Source organism: Antechinus flavipes, chromosome 2, assembly GCF_016432865.1.
Source record: "Antechinus flavipes isolate AdamAnt ecotype Samford, QLD, Australia chromosome 2, AdamAnt_v2, whole genome shotgun sequence".
Taxonomy (NCBI): Eukaryota; Metazoa; Chordata; class Mammalia; order Dasyuromorphia; family Dasyuridae; genus Antechinus; species Antechinus flavipes.
In genome coordinates, this window is record NC_067399.1 from 435,192,723 (window position 1) to 435,217,084 (window position 24,362).

The 24,362-nt window shown below is 42.2% G+C and overlaps 1 protein-coding gene across 1 annotated transcript; it reads right to left on the reverse strand.

Annotated features, from left to right (window-relative positions):
- Positions 1–225: 225 nt before the first annotated feature.
- Positions 226–20,873, reverse strand: SLC34A1 (solute carrier family 34 member 1). Its single transcript, XM_051979054.1, has 13 exons — positions 20,816–20,873; positions 20,314–20,451; positions 19,927–20,082; positions 19,538–19,666; positions 19,155–19,298; positions 17,309–17,420; positions 16,207–16,402; positions 15,571–15,666; positions 11,861–11,930; positions 11,285–11,452; positions 8,314–8,430; positions 8,047–8,171; positions 226–7,519 (listed from the first exon to the last, which is right to left on the reverse strand). The coding sequence occupies exons 2-13, from the start codon at positions 20,423–20,425 to the stop codon at positions 7,016–7,018; spliced, it is 1,929 nt and encodes a 642-aa protein (XP_051835014.1). The 5' UTR covers positions 20,426–20,451; positions 20,816–20,873; the 3' UTR covers positions 226–7,015.
- Between the last annotated feature and the right edge of the window lie 3,489 nt (positions 20,874–24,362).

Genomic DNA, 24,362 nt, shown 5'->3' on the forward strand with positions numbered 1-24,362 from the left:
CCCCATGTCCCCTTTAATAATTTTCATTTTCCTTATTTGTCATCTTTGCCAATATGATATATATGAGGGGAAATCTTGGAGTTGTTTAAATGTACATATTCTCTTATGATTGATTTAGGATTATATTATATATTTATATTTATATATTAGATTTTCATTAGGAAAACTCACTTCAAAGATTTCCCCCCCCAACAACAATTTCTCTTAAAAATTTAATTGCACTGATTTTGTTTGTGCCAAAGTTTTCTACTTTTATTAATCAAAATTGATTTCTGTAATTTTTACATTTCTTTCAGTCACTTGCTTGGTCAAGAACTCTCATCCCATCTATAGTTGCAAAAGACATCCCATCAGAAAGACATTTCTCAATCCTCTATTTTATGATATGGACTTTTATGAGTAGATCCTTGTAGATCTTATTGTGGTACATGTGGTAATGTGGTAAATGCTGATCTAAATCTAATTTCTGCTACATTGCTTTCCTTTTTTTTTTCAGTTTTTTTTTTAATTAAAAAGAGAAACTTCCCAGTAGTAGTTGCGGTTTGGGGACTTTTATCAAATACTCTTTTACTACTTTAATTTACTTGTACCTGCCATCATTCTACTATTTTCATTTGCTTCATTTGCTCAATTAATTAGCACTAAATAGTTTTGATGATTACTGTTGTTTAGCATAGTTTGAGGTCTAGCACTATTACCCTCCTTGCTTCTCACTTTTTTCTTGTCATTTCCCTTGAGATCCTTGGACTTTTTTGTTCTTCCAGATGAATTTTGTTATCTTTTCTAACTCTGTGAAGTTACCCTTATATAGTTAGAATGCCATGGTAATAAGTAAATTAGCTTAGGTAACATTGTCATTTTTATTATTTTGGCATAGCCCAATCATGAGTAATTATATCTGTCTATATTTCTGTAGAGAGGTTGCTTGTGTGTGTCTATGTATTTTTCATAGAATTATTGTGAATGTCTTGATAGGTGGGCTTCCAAGGTGAACTTGGGAAGCACTCACCTACCACAAATTATGAGTAATTAATATTTTCTAAGGCAGAAGGGAGACAGGGTTTTGCTGTTCCTCTCTCAGCAGACTCTCAGGAAATAGTCCTGCTTCCTCACAGCTACAAAGTGACATATGGGCCAGCTGTCCCTTTTGTAAACCTTGTCAGTTATAACTTGTCAGAGTCATTGGTTATTCCAGCTCTGTGGCCATTTAGAAGACTAGTCATCATACAGGACAATCTCCTCAGTCATATGGAGTCAGAAATAGGCTCTCTCCCCTGCTCCCAGCCCTCAAAGTTTTCATGTGGTTGCTTGGATTGGAACCAAACCTCCAAATACCATATACCGGCATTCTGGTTGTTCCTGAAACCTGTAAATACCTCTATTACCTACTTCCAAATGAAATCACTTGCTGCTCTTTAGAAGGATTACTCCTGTGCTTCCCTTTCCCACCTAACTCTATATTATCCAAGTCATTGCCAAGCTAGGGATGGGAGGGTAAAGGTGGGGAATTGAAGAAGAGTTAGGGAAGAGACGGGGTAGGAGTGTTGCACAAAATGGCACTCAGTACACCTGTGTTTGGGCTTTAAATATATATGACTGATTTATTGTCCCAAGGTGATAAGAGATTAGATAAAAGTAAAGGCTTCTGTATATTCATAGAATCACATAATCTCATGGGAAAGTACTTCACAGATCATTCTATCCCAACCATCTGCCACCACTTCTAGTCCTCTTTTGCTCCAGGATAGCTCCAGTTTCTGTTTGAATACCTTCAGTGACAAGGAGCTTGGTCCCTAAAGGAAACAGCCTATTTGTTTGCTGGAGGCTCTTATAGGCAGGGAGACTTTTGTTACTTGGATATACTCTGATGCAGATGCATAGTCAGTCATGGTGCATACAATGGAGGAATCCCTGAGGATGCTGCCTGTCTCTTGGGGTGTGTGTGTGTGTGTGTGTGTGTGTGCTCTCACACTTCAGAAACAGTCTGGGGAATTGGTGAAATGGTAGAAGTCTGGCTGCCAGTGCGCCATATGCTGCTTGTCTTAAATCTTGGGTGACAGGGATGGTAATACTATATAAGCATCCTAATATCCCTGTTGGAGAACATTCCAGCTCCTCTGGGATCCTTCTCTTTGTATCAGTATCTCAGTGAAACTTCCAAATAGACCAGCTTCTCTTCATGTGATCAGGATGCCCTGAAATCTTTGGTTGTCTTCTAATATCTTTACGTGGTTATTGCTTAATCCATTTATTCTTCATAGAAATTATCTCCTCCTCTCTCTCCCTTTCTCCTTCCCCTCTCTTTTTCTTTCTCTCCTTCTCCTCTCTTTACCTAAAGTTCTACCTATCCTTCCAGACTCAGCTACCTCTCCTAAGAAATCTTTTCTCATATCCCATACTAGAAATGATCCCACAATTATCAAATCTCATAGCACTTTTTACTCTTCCTTTGTACTTAATGCATTCTAATTTATTTATCAAATAGGTGTCTATCTCTCTTACTAGGCTGTAAGATCTACGAGGACTGGCACTGTCTTATTTATCTTTCTCCACAGGTACTTTATACATCTATTTTATGGATGTCTCATAATGAATGAAAAAAAAATAGGATAGCTAGATGATGTATTCGGTAAGAATTGTGAGCTTAGAGTCAGGAAGACCAGAGTCTGCCCTCAGACACTTAGTAACTATGTGACTGGGCAAGTTACAGTTTCCACAACTATAAAATGAGGATAATAATAGCACCTTCCTTGAAATGATCAAATGAGATAATTATCAAGTATTTAGCACAGTGTCTGGAACATAGCTGATAGTATATAAGTGCTAGCCATTATTAATCTTATTCTTGAGAATAAATGAATCTTCTATAATATTGACCATACTCTAACAGTTTGAAGAAGACAGAAACTGAGACATGGGAAGAGTTGACATAGGTACCCAAATATTCTAGGGGTTTAGCTACTTGAGGCTGCCAATTCCTAAGGGAAATGAGACTTCAGGCTGATCTTAGAGGCTCAGCTCAAACCCATCTACTCTGTTGGCCTCCTATGAGAGGGGAAAGTGGACAGCTAGGACTGCTCCCAAGAAGGCAGGGGTCCAGGTTTCCTACTTTCTTCTCTTATGTTCTCTTTCCCTGGCCTACTTATAAACCTCAGTTCTGTATGAAATGCCTCCTTCTTCCTCCTTTCCACCTTTTAAGGCCTTTTCCAATTCAGGATATCAGAGCAAATTTCATCGCTAAATATGGGCAACTTACATAGTTCCCATTTCTCAGTTATGGCCAATGAGTCAAAAAAGAATCTGGTTCCAGGTCACCTAAATTGGCTGGAAATCTTGAACAGATGCATTTCCTCATTCAGGCTTCTGGGCTCTGGCTTGGACTGACCTACTCTGAGGCTGGACCAAGCCAAGGATGGGAAAGTGTGTTTGTAAGCAAGGAGGTGAAGTTTCCCTGATGCTTCTGCTTTCTAGGAGTTTCCCTCAGGAGTTATCTCTATCCTTATATAGGAATTTTAATTTTCTTGGAGAATAGGGAGAATGAATGGTGAGAGGTTATATATCTGAGCATCAGGGCATTCTCCCTTCAGGGTTTATTTACTCTCTGATGGAATCAAACCCCAGATCCACTGCCCCTCAGTTGGTGCAGCCCCCAGTCCCTCCTGGACATCTGTGAAATCCAGAGTTTTTTAGCTTCTTTGGAATGAGGGGAGTGCTTTTAAAAAACTGAAGAGATGACTTGGCAGATAAGACTGTGAAGAAACAGATGTTGGAAGAGATATTGGGAAGTAATAATGATGTAAGAAAGAAAGATAGCAATTAAACTTTTTTTTTTTTTTAAAGGAAGGAGTGTCTACTTTGGGTTTCCTCTGTGTAATGAGTTGAATTATTCTGATTTTTGTAAGTCATACCTATAATTCTTTGGCCTTTTTTTTTTCTTTGGTTACTAGGGTTGGAGCTGGGGTTGGGATGAAGTGACTATCTAGGCTAGTGATTATGCAAATCTGTCACTCTATCATTGAAGATTGAACCAGTAAATTTGGAATGAAAAGACCAAAATTCTAATTCTGCCCCTTATTACCTAAGTAACATTGGGCACATCTCTTTACTAACCCAGGGTCTCATTTTTTTCCAGTTTGTATGTAATAATCCCTATGATCCTTCTGGACTTAAAGCCATAATTCTTTTAAAAATGCTTTGCTAGTCTAAAATATGGGGAGATGGAATCATAAAGAGAAACAGATAAAAGACTTAGTCATCTAGGGAGGGTGGGGTTGGGAAAAGGGTAGCAAGACCCTGAGCTACATGTCAAGCAAGGACAGTATCCAGGAAGGGACCTGGGAATCAGGCAAGTCTACAAAAGATAGTGAGGAGTAGCTAAGTGGTGCAGTGGATGTATAGAGCACCAACCATAAAATCAGCTAAGACCGGAGTTAAAATCCCACCTTGGACACCTACTAACTTTGGGAATCTGGGCAAGTCAGTTAACCCTGATTGCCTCAGGAAAAAAAAAAAAAAGGAAGGATCACCCTGGCCTTCCACTAACTTTTCTTTCCTTCCTTTCTTTCTTTCTTCCTTCCTTCCTTCCTTCCTTTCTTTCTTTCTTTCTTTCTTTCTTTCTTTCTTTCTTTCTTTCTTTCTTTCTTTCTTTCTTTCTTTCTTTCTTTCTTTCTTTCTTTTTCTTCCTTCCTTCCTTCCTTCCTTCCTTCCTTCCTTCCTTCCTTCTTTCTTTCTTTCTTTCTTTCTTTCTTTCTTTCTTTCTTCCTTCCTTCCTTCCTTCCTTCCTTCCTTCCTTCCTTCCTTCCTTCCTTCCTTCCTTCCTTTTTTTTTTTCCTGAGGCATTGACCCACCTCACCATTTGAGGCTATATATCCTCCTTTCTGAGGTAAGGGAAGGCTAGATGATGGATCAAGCCAGTATTGTTATTGTCATTATTGCTATAATTATTACTGTTACTTAAAGAATATTGAGAGGCCATGTGACATGGTGGATAGAAAGCTGGCCTTGAAGTTAGGAAATATTGGATTCCAGTTCTGGGTCTGGCATTTCCTGACTATGAACCTGCCAGGCAAGTCCTTCAGTGTTACTTTTAAGACTATTCATGACAGAGAAGGCAATGGTCTGGATTGGTAGAGATGGTAATGAGACCAAGATCTAGTCCTTACCCTGTGGTGGTCTGCAAGTGTGACTTTCATTTGGGCGACTCCTTTGCAAAGGTCTCCTGAGCTGGCTTCAAGGGAATGCTCATGTCCTAGGAAGGCTGCCCAGTTAGGTTTATGTCCTTTTCTTCATGTTCTTTCCCTTCTTCATTCCTTGCTAAAGTTTCATTTTAAGAAAATGAAGCGAAGGAATTTTGTTTTCTCCTTAGGCCAAACAAGCTAGGAAAATCTGAGCAAGGGTGACTGATAACTGCAGAACTATGACCCTTCCTTCTGTTCAGGCCAATTAGAAAGAAAGAAACCCTCCAAAGAGGAAGGATCCAGATCCAGTTATGAATTCATTCTTTTTTTTCCTCTGAGGACCTTTGCATCCTGGCAAGGAACCTCCCACACCTGAGTAACTGCCAAGGGCCAGGTCCTGTCTGCCACTGGCTAACCTAGTCTCCATTTCAGCCTGGTGGGGCCAAGGGCTGTAAGGATGAGATAAAAGGCAATGAAGCAGCCCCTAGTCCTGAGCAGGGAAAGCTCTGGATCTTGAGGGACAGTTTGATGAGTAGAAGCATGGGAAAGCAGTTGTCACATCCCATTTCCCAGCTCTGCATGACCTGACTCAGGCTGAGTTCTCCTTTGGCCAATCCTTAACAGACAGGTTGGGTCAGGACCATAAAGGGGGGAGGGGCTCTGGTGAGATATTGGCCAGGAAATGACAATGTAATTGAGGAGAGGAGAACTCTCAGCATAACTCCTATAGTGTATGTGAGCTCAAGTCAACTATTGGCCAAGAGGGGAAAGGAAGATGAGAAGGAGGAGCAGGAGAATAGAGGGAGAAAAGGAAGAAGAGAAGTAGAAGGAAGAGAAGAGGAAGAGGAGAGGGGATGAGGATGAGGAAGTGGAAAAGGTGTCTAGAGGACTTGATGTCAAGTTACTCTGAAACCTTCCCTCTCATTCCCCATCCCATTGTTTTCCTTTAGTCCCACCTGGACAGATTCCTTCCTAAGAGCAAGATACTAGGGTTGGGGAAAGCCTGAGCATGGGAGTCTAGAACTAAAGACCCTGGGGTGGTGGTGGTAGTTAGGACAATTTTCTGGTCTTCAGAAACCATCCTCCAACTCCTTCTTAGGATCCCAGAGGGGCCATGAAAAACCACTTTTTTTTTCCTGAGGCAATTGGGATTAAGTGACTTGCCCAGGGTCTCACAGCTAGGAAGTGCTAAGTGTCTGAAGTCAGATTTGACTCAGATCCTCCTGACTTCAGGGCTGGTGCTCTATCCACTGCATCACCTAGCTGTCCCGAAAAATCACTTTTTCAGTATCTTTATCATTAAATGGAGAAAGGCCTTTCTTCTCCCAGATCTCCTAGCATATAAGGACATCCAAATGTACAGATATAAAAGCTCACGAGTGTGCAGAAGTAGATCGTGTAGAGATGCATCCCCACCAGGTATGACATATGCAAACACATACAGGTGCACATGTGGATTCCTAGCCTGTCCCATGCACTCGGGCACAGAAGCATGCATGGACACACATGAACACTGACAGAGAAACACAGAGACAGGCAGAAACATCTGTGACATCGAGATAAACTGGCTGAGTCGGAGACTAGGCTGAATGCTGACTAGCACTGACCCGTTGGGTGACTTTTGGCAAATCCCTCTTTCCTTCTCTGGGCCTCTCTTTCCTCATCTGTAAAAAGAGGTGGTGGGACTATGGGAGGTCTCTTCCCGTACTAACATTATCTGACTCTATGTTCATGCCCCCAGCACAGACACATACACCCAAACACACACATACACAAATAGACACACTTTGGCATGAGCCCTTGTAGGAACAGCTCCCGGGACTCCCCCTTGGTCGCCGTTAGAGCCTCGTGGCATTGTGCTGGGGGAGCACCCCAAGGCGTGGGGAAGGGGTGCCTGGGGGGAGCTCCTCGAGATAAACTCGGGTGGGCAGTGGTGGGGAGCGTGGCTCGGGGCGGGTACAACAAAGGGTGGCACGAGTGATTAGCTGGTCAAGGGGCTTCAGCGAGTGCATCCACTGAGGAAGGAAATCCCAAGTCTGGAGCCACTTGGGCAGCCGAGTAGGGCTTCGACTTTGGAGTAGGTTGATGAGGGTAACACAGGCCAGCAAAGCCCCAAAAGGGGCCCCCACACCCACCATGGCCCGCCAGCCTGCCATAGAGACCCCGAACACCACCGAGGGCAGCAGCAGGAAGCAGACCAGCAGGTAGAGCACAGCAAACCAGCGGTATTTGGCAGTGCGTCGGCCCAGGGCCTTGGCCATGTGGATGGGCAGCCGTGTGCATGGGAGTGGGTACCACAGCAAGATGCCCGAAATATTGAAAAAGAAGTGGCACAGGGCAATCTGAAGGTGAGGGAAGCACAGATCAGCACAATCTCCCTTTTAGACAATCCCTTACTCCCCTCCAATCAGTCCCAGGATGGCACGTAGCTAGCAAATTGATTCTGATTCCAGCTCTACCACTGACTAGATATGACTAGCATATATGATTTAATCACTGACCCTCTCTGGACCTCAGTTCCCTCATCTGAAAGATGTTTAGGGAGGGAAGATGGTACTAGGAGGTTGCCCTTCCAACTCTGATATTGATATAGTTATAGATAAGTTCTATGTTCTAAGGTTCCTTCTAGTTCTGAAATTCTCTGTTTTAAGGACCATTCCAGATCTGATTGCTTATGTTCCTCGAACACTGACATTTTACATGGTATATAGTTTTAAGTTCCTTTCACTTCTGATGGTTCCAGTATATTCAAAGCTTCAGCTGCCCTGGGTCAACATGTCCAGAATAGCCAGTACCTCCTTCTGGAGGACCCCATTCCTCCTCCTCCTGCCCTGCTCCCAGCCCTACCTTCACCTCTCCCATCAGGTACCTGGAAGGCACTGGCGAGCTTTTCTTTGGGGCTGGCAAGGGCAGCAAGGATAGCAGTGGTGGTAGTGCCAATGTTGGAGCCCAGAGTGAGGGGATAGGCTCTCTCGATGCTAATCACACCCAGACCTGAGGGAGGGAACAGAAGGCTCAGTTTCCGAGGGATCCTGGATCCTGGGTGTTTCCAGCCTCTCCCATCATGGCCTCTCTTTTACAATGCCCTTCCCTAATTGCACAGCCTTTCCCATCCTCCCAAAGCAGGAACACTCACCAATGAGTGGGGTGATGGCTGAGGTGAACACGGAGCTACTCTGTACCACAAAAGTCATTCCAGCGCCCACCAGCATAGCGAAGTAGCCAGTCACCCAGGTGAAGGGATATGGGAAATCTGTAACAAAGCACCCCATCCCATCCCCACAGCCTAGGTTAGTCCACAGAGGATATATAACTGGTGACTGTCAAGTTGGCACCCACAAAGTGCTGATGGATTTAAAGCTGGAAATTGGAGGGGAAGATGGGAAATTATAATAGTAGCTCACATTTCTATAATGGTCTAGGATTTACTTAGTGCTAGGTAGCCTTAAGGATTATTGGTAAGTGACCATGAAGAGTCAATGAGATTGACTCCAGCCAGACTAACCTTATTTTCTTTTTCTATAGGGTTAGTAGAGCAAGGGCATGTCATGAACATGGGATTCCTGGACATCAGCTAAGGACAAAGTCTCATGGTATCCTTGGGGACAAGATGAAGCAGTGGAGCCTAGATGAACATGGTATTAGGTAGGATTATAACTGATTGAATGACTAGAGTACCCAAGCAGTAATCATAGGAGCAAAGTCAGTTCAGTATACTTAGTACAGGATCCGGGGTATCTCTGTTATTGCTGTTGAAATCACAACTGTGATTTCATGGATGAATGGAGTTCCTCATGAGGAAATTCTCTTTATCAATAGATACATATATAGACAACTTGCCATTAACCTATGATCTTAGATAAAACTATTTTTATTTGTTGATGATACGAGGCACTTAGTAAAGAAAACTAATTGGGACAGTCTACAACCAATAAAGTTACAGACTACAAAATAATGCCACAAAAATCAGCATAAATACCAAAAAAATCAAAAATATTAGAAAGAGAAACCCCATTCAAAAATAACAACAAAGCACAAGACACTTGGGAATCAAACTCATGGTCTTATAGAATTGATTGGGTACTGGGAGGTTAAGTAATTTGCCTGTGGTCACAGCTAATTTGTTAAAAAAAAAAAAAAGAACCTAAACTCAAGTTATTTTGACTTCATGAACAGTTTTCAATCTTCCATGTTATTCTACTTCTCTGTCTAGAACATAGTGCTTAATAAAAATGCTTGTTGAATCAAATGGAATTGAACTTGCAAGGAGAGACTAGTTAAGTGCCTCTGGAAAGCTGTTCTCAAATCAATTATTGTATGAATTTTTTATCAGATGACAAAAAATTAATCTTGGATGGTGGTGTCAGACTCTAAAAAGATAATTCACAGGCTAGAAAGATGGTCCAAATTAGATATGAAAATAAATCTGTACATTTGGTTTTCAAAAAAAATTCATGTATAGAATGGAAAAGTTCTGGCAATCAACATTTTAGATGAAAAAGAGCTGAAAAGTTTAATGGACCTCAAGTCAGAAATGGGATATGGCAGCTATAGAGCAATATTCAGAACAATGGAGTTAACAACCCCATTGTACTCTGCCTGTGTTCAAACCATATCTAGATTATTATGTTTAGTTCTGGGTTTTAGGAAGGACATTATAAAGCTAGGGTATCTCTAATCTTTATTCCAGGGCACTAATATTTAGGAGCACACAATGAATATCCATTGGATTATCTCAGTACTTAATTATCCTTCCTGATCCTGTCCTATTCATTGTGGTCATGTACTTCCTCCCATCCTTTTTTGCCTGATCCAGACGACCATATTATAAGAATAGTTCCATCCCACCCCTGCGTCTTGAGAGCCCCTCTATGATCTCCTCTGCTTTAAGTACTCTTGTGGTACAGAGGGCTGACAATAAGAGGTCAATGGTTCTGTTACAGGGACTACAGAAAGATTTTCTTGGGGAATTAGCCTTCTCCTTTTCTTACTCAACTATGACAGATCAGAGTGGATTGCCTTCTTCCCTGTCCTTGTCCTCAACTGAATTTGTCTTGGGCACCAAAATTACTAGCTATAGCACTCTTTAGAATATGGACACAGACTTTCAGAGCTGAAAGAGCTCTTAAAACCCTGACCATCAGAATTAGACATAACAAATATAAAATATTAGAATTAGAATAAAATTCATAAATATCTTTACTTTATAGAGGAGGAAAATAAGGCTAAACAGGGAACATTAGTTTTCCCAAACTCACACAGGGCAAGAGCATAGTAAATACTAGAAATCAAGCCTCCTTCTCAGAACCATATTTCATAGGGTCTTAGATCTAGAGGTATAAGGGATATAAGGTCATCTAATCCCTTTATTTTACAGATTAGTAAGCAGCAAAGTGTCTTCTTAATATTTTATAGGAAATAAGTAGTAGGTCCTCTGTTTTCAAATTTTCTACTGTTCTTTGCTGCTAAGTTTTGACCTCCAGGGAATTTTCAGGGAGGAGGATTGGGCAGCCTTCTACTAGGAATGGGAACTACAAATGAATAGAAACTAGAGGACCACATGGTCCACGCAAAAGAACATAGACTGACCATAGATGACACTCAATCTTGCTTCTTGATCTGGGATTCTGGGACAGAGAATTTTCTAGTTAATTTGAGTTTAGCTTCTGGGTTGAGACAGCTAGTGGCACCTTGGTATACAGACCCTGGAATGATCTGAGTACAAATGTCACCTCAGACACTTAACATCTATGTGATGCAAGTCACTTAACTTTGCCTCAATTTCCTCAACTGTAAAATGGGCACATAAACTTCCCATGGGGGTTATGAGAGCCAAATGAGATCATATTTGCCTGACGATAATAGTATTATAAAAATGCTTGTTCCCTTCCCCTAGGAATGGAGGGAATAGTTCTGCCAGAGTCCGTCATGAGATTGGGTGTAGCTGTTCTCCCCACCCCCCATCCCTGCCCAGGTTGTCTTTTCACTACGTTATCAATCTCCTGACCTTGTGCTGTTCTTTGTGATACTGAGACACATCTCTCCCTTACCCAGTTGAATTTGCCCTGTTCCCACTTTCCTCTAAGTCATGGTCAGTGCCTGCTCACCAGTGTTGATGACCTTCTGGACAACCTTGGCTACCTGTCCTTGGAGCACAGAATTCAGCAGCTTCACCAGGAGAATGAGGCAGGTACAGAGCACAGTAAGGGAGCCAGCAAGCAGGATCAGGCCCACAGCCAGGTCAGGCAGAGAGGTGTCCACAAACAGATGCTGACCTGAATGGGATGGGGATAGTACTGCTGAGATCCTGCCTCCCAGGACTGGAGGCCTCCCTTCAAGAAAACTCCTTGAGACTGCATAGCTGGCCCACTAGTACTCCCACCTAAGCCCCCTGTCCCTAACCCAGATTTTAAATCTGAACCCAAACCTCCGACTTGAATGCCCAAGTGGTATGCTTAATCTGGACATGTCTAGGAATTACAAGCAAAGGGCAGAATCAGTCTGTAGTTCTTTTCAGGATCCCTAAAGGAAGTATTTATTCCCTAATCAGGGCAGATCAGGGTAGATCAGGTGCCTATAGTCTAGTCTCTTGGGGGGGGAGCTCTAGGGATGATCTGCCTCCCCACCCTTCCCTCTGCCCACCCCCACTCCCACCAGAATTTCCCCACACTTCAGTGACCTACATTTCTCCCCAGTGCTGTTCCCCAGAATCCAGCTGATATTGGTCTCTGCCTGGGACATGTCAGAAATAACCTGGAGAAGGGGATGAGGAAAAAGTCAGGGAGCAAAGGAGATTGGCCAAGGAAATATATCTTTACCCCTTCTTGCTGGGCCAAATCTGTGTCCTTTAGCCCTTCTCATGGAGCCTGGGAATCAAAAAGAAAGAAGAATGTGGCAACAAAGAGATGGAAGATAAGGTCAGGAAAGAGTAAGCTTGGGAGTAAGACATGAGAGGTGAAAAATAGGCTGGGGGGATGAGGATGAGTAGGAGGATGGAGATGTGTTGTTGGAGAGGAATGTGAATTAGATGAGTGATGGGGGAGATATGGGAGTGGATGGTAGGAGCAGCACCTGTTTTATGTGGGTTGAGCTGGTCCTTTGAGGGGATAGGGAGGCCAGCTGGCTTCTTGGCTTCCTGTGGCATAAAAGGCCCAGCCCAGGAATAGCTGGTGTTAGAAGCTTTACTGGCTGTGGAGAAAGCCTTCCTGACATGACCAACCTCGGCTGGCTGCTGTGGTGTTGGAGGCAGAAGGGTGTGGCATTTAACTTGAGTCACTATCCTTTTTATCTTTAGAAATGGGCTGCTTTTAATCTCTTGTTATTAGTAGAATTGTTTTTGTTACATTTTATAGACATAGGTGCTTCTTTGCATTCAAATCCTTGAGGTTGAATCTCTGGACTGAGCTCAACTTGGCCCAGAATAGAACAAAATGGAGTATGGGGTTGATACAAGGGATGGGGATTATATGAGAATAAGATGCTGATGCAGCGGGAATTGGGATGGGGTGAGATGAGGGATAGGGTTGAATTGGAGGGATGGGAATAAAGTGGGAAAAGGGTTAAGTTAGGGGAATGACATGAAGACAGGACTAAATGGAGAAAATAGGGTTTGGGATGAGTGGAGGAAGGGAGGGAGAATATGGGAGTCTGAGGGTTAATTGGAGAGATTCTCCTTTACTACAGTACCTACCAATCAGGGTATTGGAAGTCTCCCTCCATTGAACCCCAATTCTATGCTCTTATGATCCTTTTTTATTTATAGTTGTGAATGATAACATTCCCTCGGATTGTGATGTTAATAAAAGACATTTTTTTCATGGAAAGAGAATTATCAGAGAAAAACTTCATTTTTCACATTTCCAGATAATCTGGTCTCGCAAGACTTGGTTATTTGGGCCATAAGGCTGGAACTCTAGTGCCCTCTCGAGGCAGCCCCAACAATTGCAAGAATGGGACCCACACGGGTCTTCCTTGGGCAGATTTCTCAGCAAAATGGAAAAAGGTTCCCACTTACTGTCCAAAGCATTTGTTTTAGCTTTCTCCCCCCGTGCTGTGCTTGCTAATACTTCCATAGATCTGAATCTATCCAGCTCCTCGAGGGAAGAAAATGAGTCTCCTCCTCTCTCTTTTTCCTCAAATGCCCTGTTTTTTAGCCCCTTTCCCATACTTCTCATACAGAATAGCCTCAGTAAAGATTAGGTCATCAATGTATAGACTGAAACCAAACTGATTTTAATCAGTTATGGGGGAACTCTGGAACAGGGGGCACATAAGTAGGGTTTACACCTCCAAGAAGGAAAGTCAAATGGTTCTCTGAGAAATGAGAGACCCTCATTTCTGGGGATTTATGAACTCACCTTCAGGTATCTCCTCCTGGATACTTTTCAGCTTTGGCTGTGATTTCTTTCTCTTAATTCTCCTCCCACTTTTTTGACCATTTCTCCTATCCACCACTGGTGGATATCTCCTATGGTTCTGCCCTAGGCCATCTCATATTTCTTTATACTCTCTCTTTTGGTGATCTTGTCAGTTCCTATTATCCCTATGCATATGAATGTCAAGTGTAACACCAGCTCTAATTTTTCTTCTTTACTCGGGTCCTACATGACCAACTATTTGTTAGATAGTTTGCCTGGATATCTTATAGGAATCTGAAATTCAACATGTACAGAAGACAATTCATATTTTCTCCCAATTCATTCCTCCCTTAAACTTCCTTATTCCTGTTGAGAAAACTATTCTTCCAATTACCCAAGCTCACAAACTTGGAGTCATCCTGGATTCCTTCCTCTCCCTCACAATTCAATTAGCTGTCAAGTCTTTTTTACTTTACCTCTATAATATCTTTATTGCATCCACTTACTTCTCTTCACACATAACCATAATAACTAGCATTTATATAGCACTTCAGTATCTGCAAAGAACTTTACAAATGTGACCTCATTTTATTCTTCTAACAACCCTGGAAGGTAGATTCTATTATCCCCATTTTACAGATGAAGAAGCTGAGGGAGACAGAGGTTAGGTGACCTGCCCAGCTAAAGATGTCTGAGGTTGGATTTGAACTCATTTCTTCCTGGCTATATATTTAGCACATTATCCACTGTACTACGCAACTGCCTTTGCCTTAGTTCAGGACACCTTTCATTTCTATTATTAGATTAATCTTCTAATAGTCTCTCTGCTTCCAGATTTCCCCTTTCTAACTTCTTCTCCACAGAGCTACCAAATTGTAATTAATAGTATTTTATTTTCCCAAATACATGGAAAGATTGTTTTCACATTCACCTGTGCAAAACCTTGTGTTCCAAATTTTCCTCCCTCTCCCCTTTTCCCCTTCCCCAATACAGTAAGCAATCCAATATAGGTTAAACCTGTGCAATTCTTCTAAACATATTTCCATATTCATCATGCTGTCCAAGAAAAATAAGATAAAAAGGGAAAAAATTGAGAAAGAAAAAAAAAACAAGCAAACAACAGTAATAGAAAGGTGGAAATACTATGCTTTGATCCACAATCTCCACAGTTCTCTCTCTGAATGTGGATGGCACTTTCCATCACAAGTCTATTGAACAAATTGCTATTTTTAAAATATAGATCTAGCTATATCACCTTCTGATTCAGAAATTGTCAATGATTCCCTGTTGCCTCCATGAAAGATATAAAATCATCAGCTTGGCAATTGAAAGCTATTGAAAGTATGATTCCTGATTTCTTTCCCGACATTGATTTATATTTGACACTATTCCTGTATGCTCCTCTCCAGTCAAACTGGTCCTATAAACTGTGCTTTGAAAACAATGATAGATCTCCCACCTCCATACCTTTGCCCAGATGATCCCCTCTGTGTGGAGGAGAGTCTTTCCTACTCACCTCCACTTTGTAAGTTCCTTTGTAGATTCCTTTGGGCACAGCTCAGGTGCCAGAACCTAAACAAGGACTTTCCTGATCACCATCTTCCCAGCTGTCAGGGCTATCTCTCTCTTGGAATGACCTTGTATTACTTGGTCCTTACTTCTCTGGTACATGCTGTATCACCTCAGTTAGATCCACGAGTATAGAGATTGCTTCTGGTTTTGTCTTTGTAATGTCAGTACCTAAAGCAGTGCTTAGCACAAGGCAGTACTTAATAAATATGAATTAAATTGGCTTGAGTTCTCACTGAGTGGAGTATGGGGATTCACTTTGAGCTGGACTTAACTCGTGGTGTATCCTGGTTGGTCCTTACCTCCAAAAGGTCAGGAAATTTACCTCTGAGTGAGAGGAGGGATTGGATTTCAGATTCATGATGGTGAGGGGGGAGAAGAGAAGGAAGGGAAGGAAGGAAAACTGATGTTCATTTGGAATGGAGAGGTTGGGACTAAGCTTGCCTGTGAAGGGGTTAGAGACTTACCTCTGAGGGGCTAGGATCACACCAAATCCGAATGAGACTGTGGTTTCGAAGTGTCTCATCCCCTGTGGCGATGCTATTGATCACAGATTTATCCAACTGGGGAAGGGAAGTTAGGGACACTGAGAAAATGATAGGAAGAAATTTGGCCCCAGGTAAGAAATACCTCGGATAAGTGTCAAGGGTAGAATTTAAATCCAGATTATTTGATTCAATTGAGTCAGATGCCTTCTACCTCTCTCATTTCACAGATTAGTACATTGAAAGCTAAAGATATGCAGTTAGTCCAAGTTAGAAAGTGGTATTCAATTCCAGTTTGAATTCAAATCTTGCTCTGTTTCCATCATTAATAATAACATCTTCAAGCTCTTTGAGGTTTACAAAGCCCTTGCTTCATAACTTTCCTATGAAGTAGGTAGTACAAATATTATTAATCCTACTTTACATATTGGAAAATTGAGGCTCATTGAGTGAAGATAGGTTTCCTATCTCCAGTCACAGTACTTTCCACCATACTACCCTTCCTCTCTATTGAGAGCCTTCCACCAACAGCCAATAGAGGGAGATTTCTTTAGAGGGGAATAATAGAGAAAGGACCCTCCCCCAGCTCAAGAATGGCCCAGGATCCCCAATCCACACCTGGATAATGAGTCGGGTGAAGGGCTCAGTAATGATCTTAAGCAGGTCTGGAGCATCTTTGCCACGTCTTATTTTGAAAGAAGTGACCACTAGGTGAGTGAGGTGATGTAAGTACCCGGTAGCTGCCTCCAGGGGCAGAAGGACAAGAACGGATAGCCAGTTAAAGCAGTCATGGACTGTGGCCCCTGCAAAAGCCCTGGGACGAGAGAATGGGGAAGGACTTTGAGTTCAGAAGCAGAACTGGAGATTGAGGGAGAAGTGGGTCAAGTTACATTTTGGGAAGTATGTGCGTCAAGGGGAGATGGGAGAATTTTTGAAATGGGTAAAGATAGGGAAGTTTGGGAGTCTGTTATAGATCAGCAAACTTTTGGAGTTAAGGTCAGAAGGGGAGTTTGGGAATCAAGGCTAGGTTGGTAGGAAGTTTGGGGAATCACTTGGAGATTAAGATCAATCTGGATTAAAATGGGGACTGGGGGAATTTGTGGATTGGTTAGAATAGGAAAGTTTGAAGGATGACTAAAAATGGGGCATTTGGGAGTCAGAATTAAGATGAAGTGAGTTTGGAAATGGGAATTTGGGGGCAGCTTGATGGCACCGTGAATAGAGCACCAGCCCTGAAATCAGGATCTAAATTCAAATATGACCTCAGACATGGAACACTAGTGCTGGGCAAGTCACCCTAATTGCCTCTCAAAAAATAATGGGAATTTGGGGGTCATCTATTGATGTAAGAGTTTGGTTGAGATAAAGGCAATTAATTGGTCAGAATTAGGCTGGGGGAAATATAAATGGTCAAAGCTATTTCAGAATTTGGACAGAGGAACTTTGAGGCATGAATTACTTTAACAAAGAAATTGGGTGGGGACTAGGTTGTGTGGTGTCAGTGGAGGATAATGACTGAAGATTGGAAATCAGTGTTGGGAGATATTCATTTGGGTAAGGTTTGGGAAATGGATAAGGAGGGGATTTGGAAGTGGCTCAGAGTGAAACTAGAGATCAGAGTGAGTCCTACTATGGTCATTTCAGTCAGAAGAATCCCACAACCCCACTTGACTATATGACTACCACCTTACCCAGTCAATCTGGTCCTGTCCCTGCTCACCTTCGAAAGTCACTTCTATCTCCAGACTGCATTAATGCCACAATGGTGTTGGTGACAGATGTGCCAATGTTGGAGCCCATGACAATGGGAATGGCAGACTTGACCTCCAGTACTGTGGGCAGAAAGGGAGCAAAAGTTTAGTTGCACTCTTCAGTACTTCCATTGGTCCCCTCCCATCTCCTTCAGAGGATGAAAAAAGGTCAGAAAAATGTCTCCTACCTGGATAAGGGGATCTAGCAGTTCTAGCAAGATCTAACACTTCTATCTACCCTCAACCTACCCCATCACAGGGATTTGAGTATACGAGGAAGGCTGCATTCCTGCCCCTCATCAAGAGTTACCCTTTCCTTAGGAACCCAGCATTTTGAGACCTCAATCTCTTTATTCTGTTCCATCTGCCTGATCATCAAAGCACCAGTCCTTCTCAGCTGAAATGAAATGAACTTTTGTCACCAATGTGCATTGGGTTTTAATATTCTCATTTTGTATTGAGGTGATGGGAATTCTGTTTGTACCTGCTTTATATTTTCTTGTTTTTGCCTTGGGTTGTGAAAGGATAAGGGAGAGAGAAGGGGAAATTATCTAAGTATTAAGGGAATGTGGGTTAAACCCATCATACCAGAAGAACTTTTCTGACTGGCCAAGTGTGAGCTGGAGATGTGTTGTTGAATATAATCCACAATGCTCAGGGGGACAAATTCCTAAATTAGGGCATGGTAGGTTTGAGGCAAAAAATGCTCTTCTCTGGGAGGTTAAATAACCCTGGTATGGTTCATGAGCAGGAGAGAATCATGAATCAAGCCAGCCTTGGGGAAGGGGGAGGGGAATCACAGCTTGATAAAATTGCTTAGGAACTTTAAGAGAATCCTTTAAAGATCCCTACTTATTTGTGAAGTTATAGATTAGTTTGTTGAGTCATTGTTCAGTTATGTCTCACTCTTCATGACCCCATCTGGGGTTTTCTTGGCAAAGACACTGAAGTAGTTTGTCATTTCCTTCTCTAGCTCGTTTTATACATGAGGAAACTGAGGCAGCGTTAAATGATTACAAGGATCACAAGAGCTAGTAAATATTTGAGACCTAACTTAACTTCAGGAAGATGAATTTTCCTGACTCCAGACTTAGCGCTTTATCCAGTATAATACCAAGCTTTCCTATAGATTAGTTTACTCTTCCATGTAATCTTCAGAAAACATTCTCTTTTCTTCTTTGCAGAGGTGGGAGGAGACAGATGTGGAACATTGGATGTACAATCAGATTTAGTTAATATGTTAGTTAATATGTTAATATGCTGAAGTTCTTTTTTCTTTTTCTTTTTTATTTTTTGTTAAAAGGGATGGTTCTTTGGATAGAGCACATAGATGGACATATTGGGAGATAAGATAAAGTAAAAACACAATATATTAATAATTTTATAAAAAGGGATTTTAAAAAAAGAAGGAAGATAGAGCAGATCTCAGAATCAGATGTTCAGTGTCAAGGAAAGGAGAACGGGAAGAGGGGAGAAGGTGTAGGAATCAAGGGCAATAGAGCTCTGAAACCAGGGGCTACACAGATTCAGAGAGCAAGCAGCTCTGTAAGGCTCAGTGCCTTGGGTCAAGATTATGGACCAGGGACTTTTAGAAAACAGGAAAAGGTTAAGACTGGAGGTGGGGTGGGGAGGGGAATGGGTCAAGCATTGCCTGGATGACTCCCAGGAGGAACTGGGATCCTTGGAAGGAGACTGGATCAATGAAGGCTGAGGTCACATTTTTCACACTGACTCTGTATTCTTCCTGTGCACTGTCTTGGTACTCTGGCTCACTCCCTGTTACCCGCCGGCCTTAATCCCCCTCCCCAGACTCACAGCCTGAGGAGACCATGCTGACTATGATGGAGGTGGATGTGCTCGAGCTCTGCACCAAGACCGTCACCAGAATCCCCACCACCAGCCCAGCTACAGGATTGGACAGGATGGCGTTGTCCTTGAAGATGTCACCAGCCACCTTCCCTGGGTGGGGGAAGAAGGGGGAAAATATTGGGGGCAAGGCCCCATAGGACAGTCGCCCTCTGTTCCCAGTTCCCTCCACCTCCCAACCTCTTGGACAAAAGATGGCCCAGTACCCACTGAGGTCGTATCCATGTCCTGGTTCTCTGAGCCAATGTTGCTGAGGTCCTGGTCCCAGTCCCACGGGAGGTCCTAGACCCTTCTCCCAACCCTGCCCACCCTCCTTCCTCTCTCCCACATACCCCCAGCAAGCTGGAAGGCTGAGCTGAGCACATCCAAGGAGCAGACAAAGAGGTAGAGGAAGACAAGCATCATGGGGACCTTGAGGACAGTGATGCAGGCTGAGTGGAGCCTCTGGGGGGGACCTGGTTCTGGGGAGACAGTGCCAGGTGAGTCCCTCCCCTCCTGCTCTTCTCTCCCCCCACTAACATTTTCAGATGGCCTGGGTCCTTCCACAGACCATTAGTTTGGATCTACTTCTCTGCCCCCCCCCCTTATTTTAGGGTTCTGACTCAAAGACATAGCCCTCCTCCCTCATTTCTGTTCAGAGGGCGAGCCTGGCCATCTGTCTTCATCTCTCCCTTGCCCAAGTAGCCCAATCCCTCTGCCCAGCCCCTTCCTCTCCCTGCACCTGATTTCTGTGTGTCCTCCAGAGCCAACTTGGGGGGCAGAGGGTCAGGTTCATAGCGTTCCAGGGGCTCTCCGCACAGACAGCCACACTCAGGAAGGCCCCCCGGCCCCATGGTGGGGAAGGCATAAGTTGGGGTTCCAGGAATCCGATGTAGAACTGGGGAGGAAGACTGAGGGATGAGTAACTCTGCTACCCACGGGGAGCAGAGTGTAGATGGGGGGATAATGGAAAACAGCATCTCTGGGCAGCCCTGGAGCAGACCCTTGGAGCATGCTCAGACTAAGGTAAGATCTACCCCCAAGGACCCTCACCATCCCTCCCCGCCCCCTCATAGGTGGGGCCCCTAGCAGAGCAGGAAGGCTGGGCTCTGGGGAATTCCGAACTTACCCTGAGGACTGGGAGAGTAGGCAAAGGCTGCCCCTCGGATCACACAGCGGGGACTGGCAGCCGGCAGTGGGGAGAGGGCAGGGCCCAGGCGTCTCTCTCTGTAAGGCATCATCCTGGGTACGGACACCACAGAGGTCCCTAGGGACAGACAGCCCAGCCTTCAGGTTTTCCCGCGTCCCCCCACCCCCATACCGCTCTTTTCCTTGGCTTGTCTCCCCACCATACATACTTCCTGGGACTTGAGCAGGAGGCCCCTTGGGGCTAAAGCAATCTGGGGTTGGGGACTTTGGGCCTGTGGTGGGGATTGAAGTTATACGGGGGTCCTGGTTGTTGGGGACTGAGCCAGGAATCAGGGGGCTGAAGTGAAGGGGCGTTGAGAGGCTAAAATCCTGGGAAGCCAGGGCTAGAGGCCTGCAGAGTGGGAGAAAGGGACAAAAGTGAGGAGTCTAGGAGTGGGAGGGAGTGATGGTAGAGAAGCTAGGGAGCTTCCTTGGCCACTCACCTGACCGCCTAGAGGCTGGCCTGGACTCTGAAGCTGAGTGTGAAAATCCTTGTGGCCAAAGTAGGAGGGTTTTGGGGGGGCTGAGGCCTTTTATGGTCTCAGGTCAAGATCAAAGTCCCTCAGGACCCCAGCTGCCTTCTATAGTTACCTAATTAATCTCCTCCCCCAAAATTCCTCCCAGTTAATTGCTAATCGTCAGGAGGAGTCTTTGCCTATGGGGGTGTCCACTCCTGGGTTCCTTCTGGGCAATCTTCCCACTCCCTTCCATGAGCAGAACTGCCTAGTAAGTAACTCTTCCCAGGCTTATAATCTTCTATTACTGGAACCCCAGACACTGAGGACCCTCCTCACCTTGAGCATTCCCTATTTCAGTATCTTCCAGCTCCTACCTCTTTCTCTCTCCCTTCTCTCCTGTCACTTCTCTTTTTTTCCAAATAAATTGTCTCTTGAGTATGCATTTATGCCTACATGTCTTTTGCATGTGTGGATCTCTGTACATGGACACCCGTGTTTGGATATTTTTTAATCCATTTCTCTCAAACAATGAATACTTATTAAGCCCCTATTACTAGGGGTCCTGTTTTAAGAACCCATTGTGTATACGTGTATTTATGAGCCTGCATTTGTGAATGTGTCAGTGTGTAGTCTCTACTTGAGAAGCTCCCACCCAGCCTGGAGCTTGGGCCTGGGATGAGAATTAGGAGACATTTTTGGAGGCTCCAGGATCTGAATAGGGTTAATCTGAAGGGATGGGGAATCTGGACTATTTATGTTTGTGTCTATGACTTTGATCAAACCCACCCTTCTCTTCTGGGCTCCTGATAAACCAGAGGCTCTGTGACCTGATGACCAATTGGTCATCATAGGCATAGAAACATTTAAGCCAGGGACAAAGGATAGTGAGAGAGAGATGATCAGGGAAATGGACAAGTTAAGGACTAGCTATAGGGCTAGAGACAGTTGTCTTACTGAAGTTTAGGTTAGGGATACAGAAAATTTTACTATTAGCATGTTGATTAGAGCTATGGCAGGAATTGTGGTTAGTGGAACATGTAGCTCAGAGAGTTGAAGGTGAAAGGAAACTTTGAAGCAGAATTTTTAAAAATGTCTTATTTTTTAAAATGTCTTTTGGCTTTATAGCACATATATCCCTCCCCCTCATTCAATAAACTTGTAACAAATATTTTAAAGAAGAGAAAAAAACAATTAATTGAAATTAAATATCATTCATGTTTGATAGTATGTACAATATTTCACCTGTATAATTCCTCATCTCTGCAACAAGGGGAGAGAGTTGTATTTTCTTATTTCTTCTTTTTTGGCTAAGTTTGGTCATTGTAATTACACAGGTTCAAGTTTTGTTTTGTTTTTATTGGTTATTTCCATTTACATTGTAGAAGTCATTGTATATATTCTTTTCCTGACTCTGTTTACTTTATTTTGCATATGTTCATGTAAGTTTTTTTATTCTTTTTTAAATTTCTTCACATTTTTCATTTCTTGTAACGATAGTTTTCCGTTATATTTAAAAACCATAATATGTTTAGTCATTCTCAAATCAATCATCATCCATTATGTTTCTATTTCTTTGCTAACACAAAAGGTGCTGCCAAAAATATCACTATTAAGATATGGAACTTTTCTTTTTGACTTTGGCCTCTTTGGGATGTATTCCTACACTGGAATCTCTGAGTCAAACGGTATGAAAATTTTAATAATTTTCTTTCTTTAGAAAATTTTTTGATAGCTTCTATTTCTTACATCATCATAGTTACCCTAAAAACCTTTTCTTCCCCACTCCCTCCCATAGAACTATTCCATAAGACACTTTTTTAGAGTAAAAAAATCACAAAATTGATCAATATATTAAAAAAATACAAAAATGTGTTCTACAATAAGTGTGGAATTATGTTTAGAAGAATTGCACATGTTTAACCTATATTGGATTACTTGCTGTCTAGAGGAGGAGGGGAGGAGGAAGGGAGGGAGAAAAATTTGTAACAAGGTTTTGCAAGTGTATATATTAAAAACTATTTCTGCATGTATTTTGAAAATAAAAAAAAACATTATTAAAAAAAAACCCAAACATGTGCTCTACGTGGACCTACCAGTTCCACAAAGGTGTGGTTTATAAGTGTCTTCTCATATTTCTTCATTCGAGTCTTATTTCATTTTTATAATGTTGTTACATTTACTTTTGATTTTTTTGGTGTGTCTTTTTTTTTCATTTTCCTTATTGTAATCAATGTGTATATTATTTTCTTGACTCTGGTTATTTCACTCTGCATCAGTTCATATAGATCTTTCCATACTTCTCTGTACTCATCCATATAATTTCTTTCAGCACAGTTATATTTCATTATATTCATATACTACAATTTGTTTAGCCATTTCCCAATTGATGGGCATTTACTTTGTTTACTGTCACACACAAAATGCTGTTATAAATGTTTTATAGTACATGGGGATTTTCTTCTTGTTCATGGTTTTCTGAGATAAACCCAATAATTAAGTCTCTGGTTTAAAAGATATAGGCATTTTAATTACTTTCTTTCCACATTTCCAAATTATTTTCAGAATGGTTGGCTCTTCCACATCTTCACAAAGAACATATCAAAGTGCTTGTTCTCACATAACCTCTCTCCAATATGTACTATTTCCGTTTTTGTCCTTTTTTAAAAAAACACTTTGCTAGGCATACAATGAAGCCTCAGAGATATTTTAATTCGTCTGTCTCTTATTACTAGCAATCTGACACAATCTTTCAGGTGATTACTCATTGTAAGTCTCCTTTTGAGAACTTTCATTTCTTTTGACCACTTAGAATATAAACTTTAATAGCAGCATGTGGGAACTAGAAAACTCCTTAGAACACAAATATGATCTCCGTATTTTAGGAAGGATCTTGACAATATAAAGTGTCCAGGAGTGGGTAACCAGTATTAGAAGAGAACCAGAGATATTTCTATGGAAGGAGTTGGGAAACTTATGTGGAAGAAGGAAAGGATAGCTAGCTATCTGCAAGTATTTTTCTTTGAGGAAAACAATTTGGTTTGTTTTTCTTGGTCCTAGAAGGCAGAACTGAATGAAAGTTATAGGGAGGCAAATTTAGATTCAGTATTAGAAAAATCTTTTAAACCATCAGAGCTCTCTAAATATGGATTGAGTTGCTATAGGAAGTAATGAGTTCCCCATTGATGGAATTTTAAAAAAATTATTCTTTATTCATTGTTTTCATTTTTGAGTTCCAAATTCTTTCACTCCCTCTCACACCTCCTTTAGAAGGTAAGCAAGCAAAATGAAATAAATTATAAATGTGAAATATGCAAAACATTTCTTATTAGTGATATCACAAAAAAAGAAAGCAAGAAGATTATACTTCAATTTGTACTCAGAGTCCATCAAGTTCTCTGTTGGGAGGTGGATAGCATTTTTTCATTATGAGTACTTTGGAATTATCTTGGATCATTATACTGATCCAAGTTGTCAAATCTTTCACAGTTGATTGTCAGAAATTTTAAAGACATTTCTGGACAAATTCTGGATT

Excerpts from the sequence above, each read along its gene's own strand:
- SLC34A1 (XM_051979054.1), bottom strand. The coding sequence starts at position 20,425 with ATGATGCCTTACAGAGAGAGACGCCTGGGCCCTGCCCTCTCCCCACTG. Across the intron at positions 20,083-20,313 it reads CTACTCTCCCAGTCCTCAGG|TTCTACATCGGATTCCTGGA; the intron begins GTAAGTTCGGAA and ends CTTCCTCCCCAG. Across the intron at positions 8,431-11,284 it reads CCAGAAGGTCATCAACACTG|ATTTCCCATATCCCTTCACC; the intron begins GTGAGCAGGCAC and ends GCTTTGTTACAG.